Consider the following 16,223-nt stretch of genomic DNA (forward strand, 5'->3'; position numbering starts at 1 on the left):
AACTGTAAAAAAACTGTAAGATTTCTTTAACGCAAAACCTATTATATATTATTATTTTGATATGTTGCATAAACTTAATAAGGATTTCCACTTTATATCAGGAATAGATGATTCTATACCATAGTAGACTTTTTTAGTCCTAAGTATGTATTTAATCGGGGCAACAAGGCAAACCACTGTGGTGTTGGAAATATAATTCATTTGAACCAGAAATGCTCGTACATGTGCAAAACATGACTTATAAGAGTAGGTTAAACCATGAATACTGAAATAATATCTACCTGATGTATGCGTACTTACAATTTAAAAAATGTCAATGGACTTCATCATATTACACCATAAGTGCTTTTCCTAAGCAGTATAAACACTTAAATGTTGAAAATTGTGTGTGAAGCCATGGGTAGTGAAACATAAATATTATCATTATTTTACATAATTTGATCATTAATTGAAAATTATTGCAGAACAAAAATGTGTTATTTTAATTTTATTGCTACACAATAGAATTGTCTGAGCAAATAATTTATTATTATTAATAATCACAGCCTTTACATTTTTGTCCCTGAAGTCAAAACCTTGAAATCTGGAACCTATGATTGGTGACTAGTTTTAGAGCCAACTTCACCACTGTGCTTAGTATATTTTTTACTTGCTATTAAATCATTTATTTCGCTATTAGTTGTTTGTAACAAAGCATTTTAGAAAAAAAATCACACTTTTTTAAATTATTATATGCATTTGCATATTACATACACATGCACCCTGTGTTTCAGGTATCACATACATTCAGAAACTACGGACCAGATGTGAGATTTTTGTTGTTTCATCATGAAGGAATAGACACACAGTTTTGGGCTGGTTACTATGGAAGTAAAATGGCTGGTGGTTCAGTGATTGCTCGAATACCTGAAGACATTTTACAGCTAGATGATGAACCTTGTCAGGTAATGTATTAAACTACAATTATAGGAGACAAGCGTCTGATTATCCAACACCATGTCAATGTTATGTTATAATCTTTATGGTTCAGTTGCTCTAGATTGGAATAGAATAGAATAATGTTTATTGTCATTTTACAAAATGCATTGACAAAGTCATAAATACACCTAAGTGGCATAGTCAAAAGAGATATTACTGTAATATATAAAAATACTGTACATATATTTTAGATTTGATGTTAAATAAAACATAATTCCAGTATACAGATGAAAGCTTTAAACCACTAGATTAACAAATAGAATTGGGAATATGCAATTGGGCAATCTAGAAATATATACCATTAATACTAAAAAAACTCTGAAAGTTCATAAAATGGGTTCTGTATTAACCAGTTATATAGCTTAGTTTTAAACATATTTACAGAATACTTATTAACTAGACCTATTAACCCTTTCAGTGCCAGACATTCTCCCTAGTGCGCGTAGAAGAAGAGCCAGGCTATAATTGCCAATTTTTCAGCAGTTTGCAAAAACTGTCACAGTTTTGTTATTTATTTATGAAAATTGTTACTTTTTGTTTTGTTTTGCTCTAAACAATGTGCTTTAAATTAATACTGGAAAATAAATTTACTACAACGTGCATTAAAAATATAAAACTAGAAAAACTTTTACTTACATAAAATGTTATGATGAATTTTTCAGTTTGGTGTAAATATAAGGCCAGTAAAAAAATCCTTGTTCACTAAATTGAGTATGTATTTGAACCTCCACATACTTTTGAACACATACACAAAAAAAGTTTTACATCTATCTTCAAAAATAAAGGTTTTATCATTGTTTTTAAAAAAATAACACGTATTTGGATTTTTCGCACATCTTGCGGTACTTTGGGATTATACCGTCCACACCAGTATGAAGAACACAAAAATAAAAATTTTAAGAAATAAACATTATAGATCGAAAAAACAACTCTTTAATTACAAAATTACAAACTTACAACGATTATCAATTGTTAATGGGGTCAGATTCCGTTATATGCCCCCAACGCTTAAACGTTTTTCAATTAACTTATAAAACGATGTAATTAAGTAACAGAACTAATATTCCATTTATCAACAAGCATTTCCAGGTATTGTGATCGGTATTATTGTCGCTGTTATCTTATCTTTCTCGAGAATCCCGATTACGGCAGGTCGCTTATCTTTCTCGAGAATCCCGATTACGGCACGTTATCTACTAGACCGCTCGACTTTGACCCTGTCTGAGGATGGGGAGGGGTTTGCGATAAGACAATTCCTGTTTAATATTGACGAAATATTGTTCTAAGCTAATCTAGTAATCAGTAGAATCAAAATGTCAAATAACGATTCATGTTTGGGTGTGGTCGGTATAATCCCAAAGTACCCATCTTGCTAAACACTCTCCGTTTCACTATCACTCACAACAACATTACTATCGTCTTCTAACAGTCTTCTAACACTCTCCGTACAGTGTTTTCACTAAGAGGTGATGCAATACGCTTCATTTTGTAAAAATTTTACAACAATAAACGAAACAACAAGTTAGCTCGGCGCAATCGGCGAAACTGCGTAGTTGGTTAGTAAACAACAGACGACAGCTGACTCAGACTAGCGACGTTCACAGCCACTTGATTTTGTTTTATTTATAACACTAATGTAATGGAAATACATTCAACTGAATGTTTTCTATTAGTTTATATCTTTATAAATACAATTATAACAACATTTGGATTGTTTAGATATTTTTTTTGTATTTTTTACGAATATTTTAAAACACGTCCGTGTAGTCGGACGCTGGCTCTTCTTGCACATTTTATGTACGTCCGTGTAGTCGGACGTTGGCACTGAAAGGGTTAATTTGTTTTAAATCTTTTGGGAAATTCTTCCGGATCTAGGGAGATCTGCAATGTTTCCTGTCTGTTCAAACCGCTGTATTGTCCTTCCCACAGTAGATTTTGAAATTGGAGGTCTATTGGGAAAAGTATCATTAAACAGATGCCTTACCTCATCACATGATCTAATACGGTCACCAAACCCGCGCATCATTAACCCTTCAACGCGTTATTTTTTTTTCATGGTCATACTCCCTCCTGCGTTGATTTTTCTGGTGGTTTTTTTAGAGATTTTGTGTTTTATAAATAATATAAGCAAATTACCCAAGTTTATAATTATTTTATTATACTTCTATGTTGTTAGTGTTTAAAATTAGCCAAATTAAACAAAATTAACCCACTTTAGGTTAATTTCCCTAAAAGCTAGCTAACCTACAAACCATCCCCAACTCATGTTTATAAAACACAACAAATTGTTCCTGTCAAAACGGGATTTCCTTCTTCAAAACAATATAGTTAGCTTGTAAAACTAATAATAATAACTAAACAAAGGAACGTAAAACACACAAAAATATGTCAGTTGAACATAACCATCACACTAACAATGACTGTAAACAACAACAAACGTAAGCTGACAAACGATCGGCTGCACGGCAATGACGTCGTCTTGAATGCAGCTGATTTCTCAGATATTTTTTCTAAAGATCGATTTTTCGAGATATCGACTCAATTAATCGAAAGTTTGAATCTTCTCCTTTCGATTGGTATACATTTTTCATTGAAAACATTCGATAGTCGTCTGTTACAGCTACAAAAATGACCGACTACTCCATGACGTACTCAGTGCGGCAAAACGCGATCTCAAGTAAAAGTGTCATGACGTACCTAGTACGGCAAAACGCGTTGAAGGGTTAATAAAGTTATTCTTTCTCTCTCGGAAAGCGCCATAGCAAAATAAACTAGCACTAGGACAATACAGCGGTTTGAACAGACAGGAAACATTGCAGATCTCCCTAGATCCGGAAGGCCCAAGACCGCGACCAATGAGGACAAAGCTTTAGACGTTTTACAGTGTTTAGTTGAGAACCCACATGAATCGATTGTCTCAATAGCACAACAACAAGGAATTAGTCGATATTCAGTCTCAGATATTTAAAAAACTAATAGTTACAAAGGATATAAAGCTAAATTGGTGCAGGAACTAAGCGAAGACGACTTTGATCGTAGAATCGAGTTTTGCGAAGTTATGATGAATAAAATCAATGAAAACTTGGGATTTTTAGCAAACATTGTATTTACTGATGAGTCAACATTTTGCTTGAATGGAACAGTAAACCGCCACAACTGCCGCTATTGGAGCGATACAAACCCACATTGGATGATACAAACACATACTCAGCATCCAGAAAAGTTAAATGTTTGGGCCGGTATTGTGGGGCGGCATGTGGTAGGGCCATTCTTTGTAGAGGGAAATTTAAACTCTGCAGTGTATTTAGCATTACTCCAAAACCAGATAATTCCTGAAATTCAACGTGTTTCCGGTGATAATTTTGAAAATATCTGGTTTCAGCAAGATGGAGCCCCTCCACATTATGGCGTACATGTAAGACATTTTTTAGACAATGTCTTTCCACATAAGTGGATTGGTAGAAGGGGAACAATAGAATGGCCTGCCCGTTCTCCAGATTTGTCCCCTTTAGACTACTTCTTTTGGGGCTACCTCAAAGAAAAAGTGTTTAAAACAAAACCTCAAAATTTGGATGAGTTGAGAAACCGTATTGTAAGAGAAGCTCAGGGTGTTCCTGTCCAAGCTTTAAACAATGCGATATCAGCGTTCTACAATCGATTGGGATATTGTCAGCAAACTGAAGGCAAACACTTTGAACATTTGTTATAACTGTTTTGGTAAGTGATTTGAAGTAAAAGAAGTAAAATAAAAGATTAAGTGTCTCAGTTTTCTCTAACAACCAGAATGTTTGCATTTGAAAAATTCTGTATTTTATAATCTTTGAGTGTCCGCCATTTTGTAATGCGTCAACTGTTTTACGTCAGATTTTCACCAAAATGTTTCTAATTAAAAAGAGCTTTAATTTGATGTACGACTCGACCTATGCTTCTATTTAAGAATTTTCACCAACCCCTAGCGGGACGTCCCCCATAAGCAGGATATCATGGTGAAATACATAAAATAATAGTTTTATATGAGCAAAAGCTTGATGTAAATTTTGGTTCTTATATTGTAATTAGTTCAAAAGTTATTAGACCGTCCCGGGACTTTTCAGCACCCCTGTAGTATGTAAATCATAATCTATCTAGGCAGGGTATAAATACTATATTTTCCTCTAAGTTAATAAATAATTACAACAATCTAAAATATAATTTAATCAATTGAAAAATCACTTTTAATTTAATCTTGTAGGAAAAGTTAATAATTATTCAGGAAATTACTTTAGATGTTTGTTTAAAACACCAGTAGATTTAAATCACTTAGCATAGTAAGAATCAAAATTATTACGCTAATTTTGTGAATGCAATCAGCTAATAACCAGTAATAATCCAGAAGTCGAGAGCTGGTTTACACTGTACAAGCACAAAACCTGGTTTTTCTTGAATCAATACAGGAATTTCTTCCTAAGAAAGAAATTAATCAGCAGCCTCATTTTGGTGATTGTTGAATTATGGGATGGTATCAGAGGTTTAAAATATAAAACAATAATTTTTTCTAAGATTGTATTCTTTTACCTTGACACTTTTATAACCAACTGTGAGACACATAAATGAATGTTAAATTACAGTCAACTAATCATATACAGACTGATTATTTGTCGCCAATTTCAGATTTTTTATTATTGTCTAACCAGTGTCATTCATATTAGCACAACTATAATTTCTTTATATAAAAACAATTTATTTCTGATGTTCAGTTTTATGTCCTGCTAAGAAAAATGAGATTAGAGACCAAAAAATTATCTTTTGATTTTTTTAACCCTTTCGATATCCTGACATTTCGACCTTCACCAAAACTAACAAAACTGACCATAGATTTCTTCCTTAGGAGACATTGCTCTGGTGATTTAAAGAAAAACTAGGTTGTGTGCTTTACATTGGAATTTGGCTCTTGGGTCCTGCACTAGATATATGCCTCTGATTAATCAGGTATTTCTGTGCTAAGTTCTTACACAGCAAAAGATAATTTGGATCTTAACCTTTGAGTGCCGGAGCATCGCTATTTGCGATCCTCCATTATATGCAAGAAATGCCAGAATCGTTATTTGCGACTTCTGCAGTAACGCTTTTATTGTATATAGTATTTATCTAAATTGGCTCAATGACTACATACGCATTCCAAAGGCTTCAACATAACTTTTGATGAAGGTTTTGTTGCATTCTGGTTAGATTCTGATTTTTATGGTGGTTGTAAAGAGAGCGTGTCAGTTGAGTTTAGAATCGACAGCTACACGGACGAGCCGTCACATGTTTTGTTTGCGCTGGTGTTTATTTCACAAATGATTGTAAATATTGAAAGTTTTTAAGTGTAAATGGCTTTGTAGTGTTAGCATCTTCATATTATTTCGTTTGTGTATGTTGTTCTAGTCTGTGTGTAAGTAGAACAATGACTTGACCGTGAGTTACGGTGATCGTAAGCAGCTAGTACTTTACTAAATACATTTGTATATTTTTTATGTTTGTTCAGTGATATTTATAAGCAATGAGTCGTAAAAACATTGCTGACAATGAAGACCTAGTATTGCAGGCATTAGATTTAAGCATTAGCAGTGTAGACAATACACAGAGTGTTAGGTTAGGTAAGAAAATTTCTACTTTTGTAGCGGTTCATATTTTCATATTTATTTTCCAAACTTTATTTATAAGTATAAAAAAAAGTTTTTATATGTCTTTTTGCAAAGAATTAAATGGAGTATAAGATAGAATAACTGAAAGTGAGAAAATAAAATATTTCAATAACACTAAGTTGTGTCAAAATAAAAAACAAAATGTTTTTGCTCATAGAGTTTTTGTTATTGTTTTTTTTTTTTTTTATTGGTATAAAAACGTTAAATAAGTAATCATTATATTATATTTATAAAGAAATTATATATTTATCTACAAAAAACAAATCCCAGGATATTATACAAATAAATTATTTTTTTAGGAATTTATAACCCTTTAAGGAGTGAGTGTAAACGCATACTATATAGCAAAACGCCACGGCACTCAAAGGGTTAATGGCTATAATTAGATTAAACAATTAATGAGGTAGGATCAGTAATGTTATTAGACAGCAATGAAAAAATAAGTTAGTTGTCAGTCATTCATAATAGAAAAAACAATAATGCAATATGAATTTCATTTCTTGTTCAATTCCATTTTTATCCCTAATACAGTTGACCTACTTTTTAAAAATTATTGCACTACCTAACTTAACAGGAAGAAAAATTCTTTACTTTTTTTATAAAATGAAATACCGTGTATAACATCTTTTGCATATACAGATTTCCCGCTTACAGCATCTGAATTACGTTACACCGGGGTGGGGGGGGGGAATGGGCCTTTGTGGTGCAAAAAAGTCTCGCATTTAAGGTTTCCTGCATAAAACATTTGCTACTTGTACAATGCTGTTTCAGTTTATTTTTATTGCTTTTAACGTTTTCCCTTGCAAAGAACTGTTTTCAGCTGTTTTTGTTGGACACACTGGACACGAGGGTTTGATGGTGGCAGCTCAGCATCAGCGAAAGCACCCAGCACCCTAGTGGGGGGTTTTCAGAAATCTGCCCCCTCACCTCCATACCGCCTGACGGGTAATGGGTATGTGTGATAGGCGTATCGTTTTCAAACAGACTCTGTACTCGCCGTAAATCTAAGTCCAAGTCCACTTATGTATATAGTGGTGCATTAGATTTTGTGTTTGAAAAAAATTTGTTCTGTTCAATTCACAGCCCTTTAAGATCTAAGGCTTTTCAAATACCAAATATAACAAAACACGTCTTAATGATCGGTAATGCCAATCAAGCAATAAATAGTAATACAATGATTCTCAGCAGGTTCGATTGTCGAATTTCATCAATTAATTCTCGAATCCGGTTTAATTCGATAGATTACACCTTCGACTCTTCACTACTGCGCTCAGTGTCTCCAGTTACTAGATTGTACTTAAATGCCTGTAACAGTGATTTAATAGGTTAAAAAATATGAAAAACTTGAGTTTGATTTTTAATGTCGGGATAATTTAAATCTAGTGTTAAAACATTCTTTGTTGTTATCAACACTGAATTTTGCTCTTAATCTGACAATACATCAATATTTTTTGTGTACCACATGTAATATTGAATTCAATCGTACTGAAGTTTCTCAACTATGTAAAATACACTATTAGTTTGTACACAAACATAAAGTCTGTACTAATTAAAATCTAAATTTACAAAAAACTTATAAGAATTACTTTGTCAAAAAACATGTTATAATGTAAATTAATTCTTTGAAGATTGTTCATGATGAAAACGAATAATAAGATACATCTTTTAAGTAAATTTGATAATGGATTTAAGTCTTGGATTTAATCAATGTTTTTTTATGTTTTATAACGTTTTTATATCAATAAAATATGTATAAAAATTAATGTTTTAGAATAAACTTAGTTATGTAGTTTTAATCATTGACTATGTACCAGTTTTTTATTACATTGTGATAACAGAAAACGTATTGTTCAATAAATATTTGTCTATTGTCTAATTGTTTGTTGTTCCAGGCAATGAATAATGATTAAGAATTACAGCACACAACCACACTCAAGTTTCTTAACTATGTAAATTACCATACAACTATAAAATGGTGCTCGACAAAGATCAATTTTGGGTCCTCTTCTTTTCGTAAATATTTATTTGCCAACATCACTACTCTTGTTGCTGGGCACGGTGAGTTGGAAGCCCTTGAATTAGACTCATTTATTAAAGTGAATATCTTAGCCTAATTTTTTGAAGAAAACTGTCTAAAATTAAAGAATAAAAAGCATTTGCATTTGGACAAATAAAATTCTAAATGTTACCTTGAAAATTATATAATTGGTTGATACATAACTGATCTACGCTGTCACAATTTTAAGATGTTATTGTATTATTTTGTAATTAGTGATTAAGTTTTGATATCGTTTAATTATTTAAAGTCTATTTATATGTTGTAATGTACCATTTGTTTCAAAATGCTTTATACTGTTATATATGTAAAATACAAGTTCCTGCAATTAATCGTTATGTAGAGTGGTAGTTTTTAAAAGTAGCCTTTGAAGAGAAACATCTCTATTGTTACATTTTAATAAATACATATTAGTAAATTGTTCTTCTTTTCTTTAACTCACCTTTAAGTCTACTATTATGTAGGGTTTTCCAAGTTTAAAGTATTTTACTCTAATAAGTGAAAAAGAATTAATATTGTAAAATCAAGCTATATATATTATGGGTTCTCCTTTTATTATTTGTCAAAACATATATGTGCATGTAACTGTAATTTATCAATGCAAATGTTGAATTTTGCTCTATTTCACCTTCCACTCAGAGCAGGTTCTGAAATCTGTCTGTCACAGACTTGATTCCTGAAATCTGGAGTCCATGCCTGTCAGAACAAATCATAAAACGTAAAAAGTGAAACATTTCAAACTGTGTATTTAGATTTTTTTTAAATAGTACATAACTTTTTTTATACAAAAAATATAATTAAACATATATCTAAAAATTCAAACTTAAAACAAACAAAATTAAATACTTACCACTGTTTCTCTAATTTTTCCACAAAAAAGTCAGTAGCTATGGTAAATGTGTTGTTCTATGTAAGATTCATAGTTCTCAACACTGGTTGCATACAAGTAATTTTTATATTAGAAATATTAGATAACCTCCATCCTCAGGGTCTGAGTCGTTAACAACTAAATTAGTGAAATAGTTTCAAGATCGGGGTATAATGCAAGCTTGAAAGCTTACATCACTATCACTGTCTCTTGAATTATACCCACAATCACAATATAATTACAATACATTCAAGAGATTACAAGTTTGAGATCATGAAAGTTGATTTGTATGATCATGATGACTCACTGTTTAAAATGTTTTCTGATAACCCTAAGGACCCCTGTGTGAACAAAAATCATGGTACAGATAACTCCTTGAGAAGTAGGCCTAGAATCAAGAATAAAATTAATGACTTTAAGAATATCTTTTCTAAATAAAACTAGTTTTTTATTTTAGCATCTAATTTACCTTTGTTTGATCCCTTTTTTAACCGGTTTTTAACACTGAGAATTGTTTTCATGTCACATATGCAAGTCTAGAGTTAGTCGTACTAAGAAGGTGGATACTGTAAACTGATATACACCACAACTAGTATAGATTTAAAAAAAAAATCTTTTAATGTGCAAGGATATTTACAGAAAAAATACAAGTGAACAATAGTTGCAGTTGTTATGAAATTTAAGACAATCTCTTGAATTCCAATGTTGGCTAGTCTTTGAAAAAGTTCTTAGAATTAAGTATGTCATCATTTTCAAACACAAACTATTTATTGAATGTTATTATGGCTACCGCTCTGGTAGGTACACTACACAAGCTATTGATAGCCTCGCTCAACAATTACTCTTAGCTTTAAAAAACCAGAATTTTGCTCAAATAACACTGTGTAACCTTAGCAAAGTGTTCAATATGATACGCCATGAAATTTCACTTACTAAATTAAACTTATGGTTTTCATGGAAGGATTTATGTATTTTTGAATCCTATCTCACTGTTGTCAATGGTGCTATTTGCCAGATTTTGGATGTTAAGTTAGGTGTACCTCAAGGATTTCTGTTGGGGCCTATTCTATTTTTAATTTTAATTAAATACTTTAGCTTTAACCTTTCTAGCTTTGCCAATATCTTTCCTGATGACACATCTCTTTTGAATGTTCATAGTAATTTAGATCATCTTATATCTTTGTCTCTAAGTACTACAACAGGTGCAACTTGTTTATTGGAAATAAATGGATTATTTTTAAATAAAACAAGACGTAGAATTTAACAGTAGGCTTCAAAACATATAGTAAATTAGTTTTACAAACACAGTCCAGTCACATTGTTAGGTATAAGATGTGATGCTAGTCTATCATGGGAAAATCAAATTGACAATGTGTGCAAAAAGTTGTTTAGAATTTACAATAATTTTACAATTGATTAATTGTTAACCTAAAAAGACAAGTTACTTATGAATATTTACGGATGGCCTATTTCCAATATTTAGAGATTATTGTGAGATACAGCTTGATTGTATAGGGAAATAATATAGCCATAGAGAAATTTTAATTTTTTCACAAAAAAGGCAGTGAGTATTATGATGGATGCTAAACTATTTGACCATTGTAAGCCTTTGTTCAGGCAATCCAATATTTAAATTGTAAATGTTATGTTAATTTTTTCTATGTTGACGTTTTAATGTTAGTTAAGAAAGATTTTAATACTTTTACTTAAGGGGATTTGCTACTGTAAATGACCAAAAACCATAAATATTTAGAAAATTTTTTTCTAATATTTTTGTCTTATAAATCCTAATGCATAAGAAAAATACAATAGAAACATTTTTTTGACTTTTATACAAGGGTAAACATTTTTTTGTAAAGCGCTGTAAAATGGTCAAATCAGCAAAATTCACAGTTTTGATTTGTTTTGAGGTAATTTTGTACTACAAATAGTGAGATTTTTTATGGTAGTTTCTATAGTATGTAATATGTTTTCTACCATTATATGCTATATATTATTGCCAAAAGTAAGTTGCCAAACTGTAAAAAAATTTCAGAGACAGCTGACTGATTACCTTTGTTTACTAACAGTTTGTTCTGCTGTAATTGATTGTTGTGGTTGATTCTGGATTACTTTTAGCACAGTGTTTTTCTATTGTATTTATTTTCTATAGTGGGTGAAATAAAGAAAAGTAAACAGAATATCGTGCTACGAAACCGGGGGAACATTAGTAAGTGGTACAAAGTAAATCCTTCAGAACTTGTGTCAACTTTGTTGGATGATGGAAGTGAGGTTATATCTATGGACACTTCTAGGGCTAGTAATTCTACAAGTAATATATCAATTCCTGATAAGTCTGAAAAACCTACTGGTTTCGCACTAGCTGATAGGTATAGGTCTAATATAATTATCAATGAAAATGCGCCAGAATACATTTTAGTGGATAAGAAACGGCTTACTACATTTTTAGGGGGCTTCACATGTCCAACATGTACAGGAATCCTACACGTTAGTCATTTGAAACCTATGGGCTATGCTAATTCTTTTGAAGTAATATCAGGGTTCCCACTCAATCTAAATACTCAAATTCACGGCTAATTCACGGTTTTCACGGTTAAAAAAATTAAAATTCAAGGTCGGAAAGTTTTCATAAACAAAACGTTTACCGGTACAAACAAAATCGTGTTGGAGAGGGGCGAAGTTGAGACGTAAACACTACAGACGCGGCAGAGCGGTAAAATACAATATAAAAACTTCTTCCCATTTGACTAACGATGTCAGTTGGTCGTGCAGGAAATTGACGGAAACGTCTAAAAGAACGAAATAACAATAGGCTTCGGTTACGACGCAAGCAAGCAATGAGCGGCGAGAGCGCCCCGATTTTATGTGCGATTTGCTACATAATGAATATAACAAGGCCATATTATTTTTACAAAAACATCATCATAACAGTCATCAAAGCAATGACAAAGACAAATTTCAATATAATTAGCATGCACATAGCTCATAATTTTCTTTAACTTACAAGTTTGTTGAAATCTGAAGAGAAACTTTGTTGACACAGGTTAGACAAGATGCAGGGTGACAGGATTCGTACGTTGGCTAAGGCTAACTCGTTTGAGTCCATGAAGTACACTTGCGTGATTATTACATTATTTTCTTGTTTAACACATTATTATTATTATTTCGATCGATTTCTTCCACAGGAAAAATTTTCACATAATCACAGGTTCACATTTTAATTAGTACATAAGAAAAGGCAATTTTATTGAAATTAAAATAAACATATAAACGTTAATGTATAAAAATTATATACAACTTGTTATAAGAAAAGTTATTTGGTACCAGTTTATACAAAAAAATTATATTTGTACACATAAAATAAAGAAATTGATAAAAATGTCTAGAATAAAAGTGAATTACGATTTGCACTTTTTGCTAAGTTCCTGTATCTTATCTCGTCTAACTCAGCTGCCCTTTTCCTGGCGTCGGACAAAACCTGGAATATTTGTGCTTCCAATTCTTTTTTTTTTCTATTGCAGCTTGCTTCCTCTCTTTCTCAGAATTAATTTTGTCTTTCATTTCTTCTCGTTGTTTTTGCCAAGTGCTCCGAGTAGTGGGCGTGGGAATTTTTGGCAGCATGAACTAATTCATTAGTGATTTCCATTGCCTCCATCCTCCTGCTGCTGATATGCCGTCACAAACTTTTCTCAACGCGACTAAACTCTCCTCCTTCAAGTTTTCAACTATACACTGTTTGTTGACAGAGAAGCCTCTTTCAAACAGAAGAATTTCCGTGAGAAAGTGTCAGAATGAGTTGAATGAAAAGCTTTAAATCTTTATATCAATTCTCACAATAAGAATAAGATTGGAGTGCCGAGCTGGGGAAACAAATCTTTCATGTTGAGACATGAAACCAGCTGTTGTCCGAGGATGGGGGAGTGGAGTACACGATTATACCCCTCCCCTTCCACTCTCATTGACAGTAGACAACAAAGGTTATTTTTACCATAACATCGCTGCACCACATTACAATAAATGAACCTTGTACGATATATTTTTTCATCTGCATGAAATGATTAATAGCGTTAAACGTAGTCGTATGGAACCCGACAAAATATTATACTTGGACGACTTCCTCGATTTGTAGTTTTGTAGTAATAAAGCTTAACACTACAAAGTTACTTGACGTTTGTTGTTTCCTGGTTAGAAAAAATGCATGGTTTTTTTTCTAACGTTTTTATAACATGACGTTTCATTTGTAATATTTTACTAATACATTATACAATTTAAACACACATTCACCATAAAAGATTTTTAAACCGTGTACACTCGTAATATCCATGCAGCTTAGGAATCATAAAAAATATTGATAAGGAAAACGCATATCACTACCGTTTAATATCTAAAGAGATGAAAAATAAAATTGTTTTCTCAAACGACCTTACTGGTAATTAATTAAAACAGTTATATAGGCCTATAAAGTTATGGTCTCGCTGCGTTAATTGATATGTGTCGTGTAGGTTCTGCTCCGTCACATTATTATACTATTTATTTACGCAAGACCCTAAATTAATTCAATTTATGTCCACCATAAATTAAAATTTTTTATAATTATTACATTGTGTTAACAGTCATTACACACACAACGATATAGATATCGTACTGAATAGCATTTTTCTCATTAATATTTAAATAAAATAAGGGATTTAATAGAATGAAATTAAGTTAAAATGTAATTTAAATTCCTTACATTAGATTAAGGATTTGTATACTTTTTTTTATTTTATGAAAACAATAATAGACTATATCTGATACAATAAAACTCCAATACGAAAAGTGTTTACATTAAAAGACAATCTATCAAGTAATTAAATTGTGTTATTAATCTCGCGTTCAATCAGAGAATGCCTTGTTTTACAGCCGCGTAGCGTAGCCAAGGCCCGGAACCTGGCGACAGACAAAGACAGGCCTCACGTGATTTGAGCCGGAAGCGTCATCTCACACGGCCCTTCCTTTTTCCTCATTTTGTTTATAAACCATATTATCAGTAAAATCGCTCAGATAGCAGCACCTGTCAAACTTCGTGGTCTATCCCCTACATTGCGTGCTACTTTTTACTTTGCAATAGCGAAGGTCAACTTTCCCATATGATCGTCTGACGACGACCGTGTTGATTTTATTTATTCAAAAGTTGTAGAGATTTCCACGGTATGTAAAAAAAATTCACGGCTTATTTAAGGTTTTTTCACGGTGAACGAAATTCACGGCTTATTCCCGGTTTCACGGTTTTCACGGTCGGGTGGGGACCCTGAATATGTAACGAGTGTTTTTACAATACAAAATAATTTGATGCTTCAGTAAAAACTAACAAATGCAATGAAACATCAACGTGACAGTCATTTGACGTAAATCGTAGAATAGTTCAAGGGTTTTCCAGTATCGGTAAAGGTTTTAGAGACATGCAAATGTTTAGTATGGTTATGAACATGAAATAAATTAATTCGAAGGCGTACAATTGGCATATCCCATAAATTCACGATAAATATGTTTCTGTTGCTACTAATTCAATGGAAATGGCTCGAAATGAGGTCCGTAAAGCCTATTCTGTGATTAATAATACTCCTTTAGATAAATTAGGAGATACAATAAACATTTCTGTTAGTTTTGATGGCAGCTGGCAGAAGCGGGGATTCACATCGAAGAACGGGGTAGTGTGCTGTACTGATGTTGTTACCGGACTGGTGATAGATTTTGAAAAGTATTGCAGGCCTTGCAGTCAGAAAGCGATCAAACTTGGAAAAGATTCAGTTGCATTTAGGGATTGGTACAAAGAGCACAAACCAAATTGTGAAAAGAATTTTGATGGGTCTTCTTCTGCTATGGAGCCTGAAGCAGCTGCTCGGATTTGGAAACGATCTGAAAAAATGGCTTCAGGTATACTACGCTAGTTTCTGATGGTGACTCCAAAACATTTAATCATCTCAATAATTTGAAAGTTTACAAAGATAATGAAATCGAAAAAGTTGAGTGCTTGAATCATGTTTCAAAGCGTCTCGGCACAGGCATAAGAAAAATAAGAAAAACTTTGATAAAAAACGATATATAAGGCATATCAAATTGATTCTACCTAAATTTTAAGAAGACTATATTACCTTTCAAATAAATCATAAATCATTGAAATCCATTACTTACTTTTGGAGTAATATCGCTTCAAAAATGGCACTGTAAAATCACAAAAATACTGTTTTTAATTTTTTCACCAAGTTAAAATTTTTAAATGCAATTTTTTTATATTTTTGTATTTTTTGATAACAATTCCCTCATCATAAAAAAACTCCAACTTATTTATTGATATTTAAAAAAGAACTACCCTTTTCAGTAGCAAAACTCCTTAAGAAACAATTGTTGGTAAATGTTATATTTATATATAATTAAAATGATATATATATATATATATATATATATATATATATATATAATGTTTTAATGTTAGTTTAATATAAGAAAGATTTATATACTTTTACTTTATGAAACTAAATGCATAGATTTAATATTAGAAATGGAAATAAACTTTAGTTACCAAAACAATGAATCACCATAAATATTTAGAAATTAAATTAGGCAGTAAGTTACCAATAGCATGGCAAGACATGTCAGAAAACATCTTTCTAAT

General features: G+C 31.8%; 1 protein-coding gene and 1 long non-coding RNA gene across 4 annotated transcripts in view; one reads left to right on the plus strand and one right to left on the minus strand.

The window, feature by feature from the left end:
* The window catches only part of LOC124357668 (F-box only protein 6-like), a 36,921-nt gene extending 27,803 nt beyond the window's left edge, over positions 1 to 9,118 (plus strand). Inside the window, exons 5-6 of one of the 2 annotated variants that reach the window (XM_046809651.1) lie at positions 774 to 944; positions 7,465 to 8,439. In XM_046809651.1, the coding sequence (XP_046665607.1) occupies positions 774 to 944; positions 7,465 to 7,500 (207 nt within the window). In that variant the 3' untranslated portion in view covers positions 7,501 to 8,439. Of the gene's footprint in view, positions 1 to 773; positions 945 to 7,464; positions 8,440 to 8,536 lie in introns of those variants that run through there. The other variant, XM_046809652.1, reaches the window with a different exon arrangement.
* On the minus strand, positions 629 to 11,326 carry LOC124357670. Of its 2 annotated transcripts, XR_006921963.1 has the most exons (3): positions 9,551 to 11,324; positions 9,143 to 9,396; positions 629 to 906 (listed from the first exon to the last, which is right to left on the minus strand). It is a non-coding gene; the product is annotated as an uncharacterized LOC124357670 (long non-coding RNA). The 2 variants fall into 2 exon arrangements; XR_006921964.1 differs by lacking the exon at positions 9,143 to 9,396 and having other exon boundaries at positions 9,551 to 11,326.
* Positions 11,327 to 16,223: the final 4,897 nt, after the last annotated feature.

Source organism: Homalodisca vitripennis, chromosome 3 (genome assembly GCF_021130785.1).
Source record: "Homalodisca vitripennis isolate AUS2020 chromosome 3, UT_GWSS_2.1, whole genome shotgun sequence".
NCBI classification, from domain to species: domain Eukaryota; kingdom Metazoa; phylum Arthropoda; class Insecta; order Hemiptera; family Cicadellidae; genus Homalodisca; species Homalodisca vitripennis.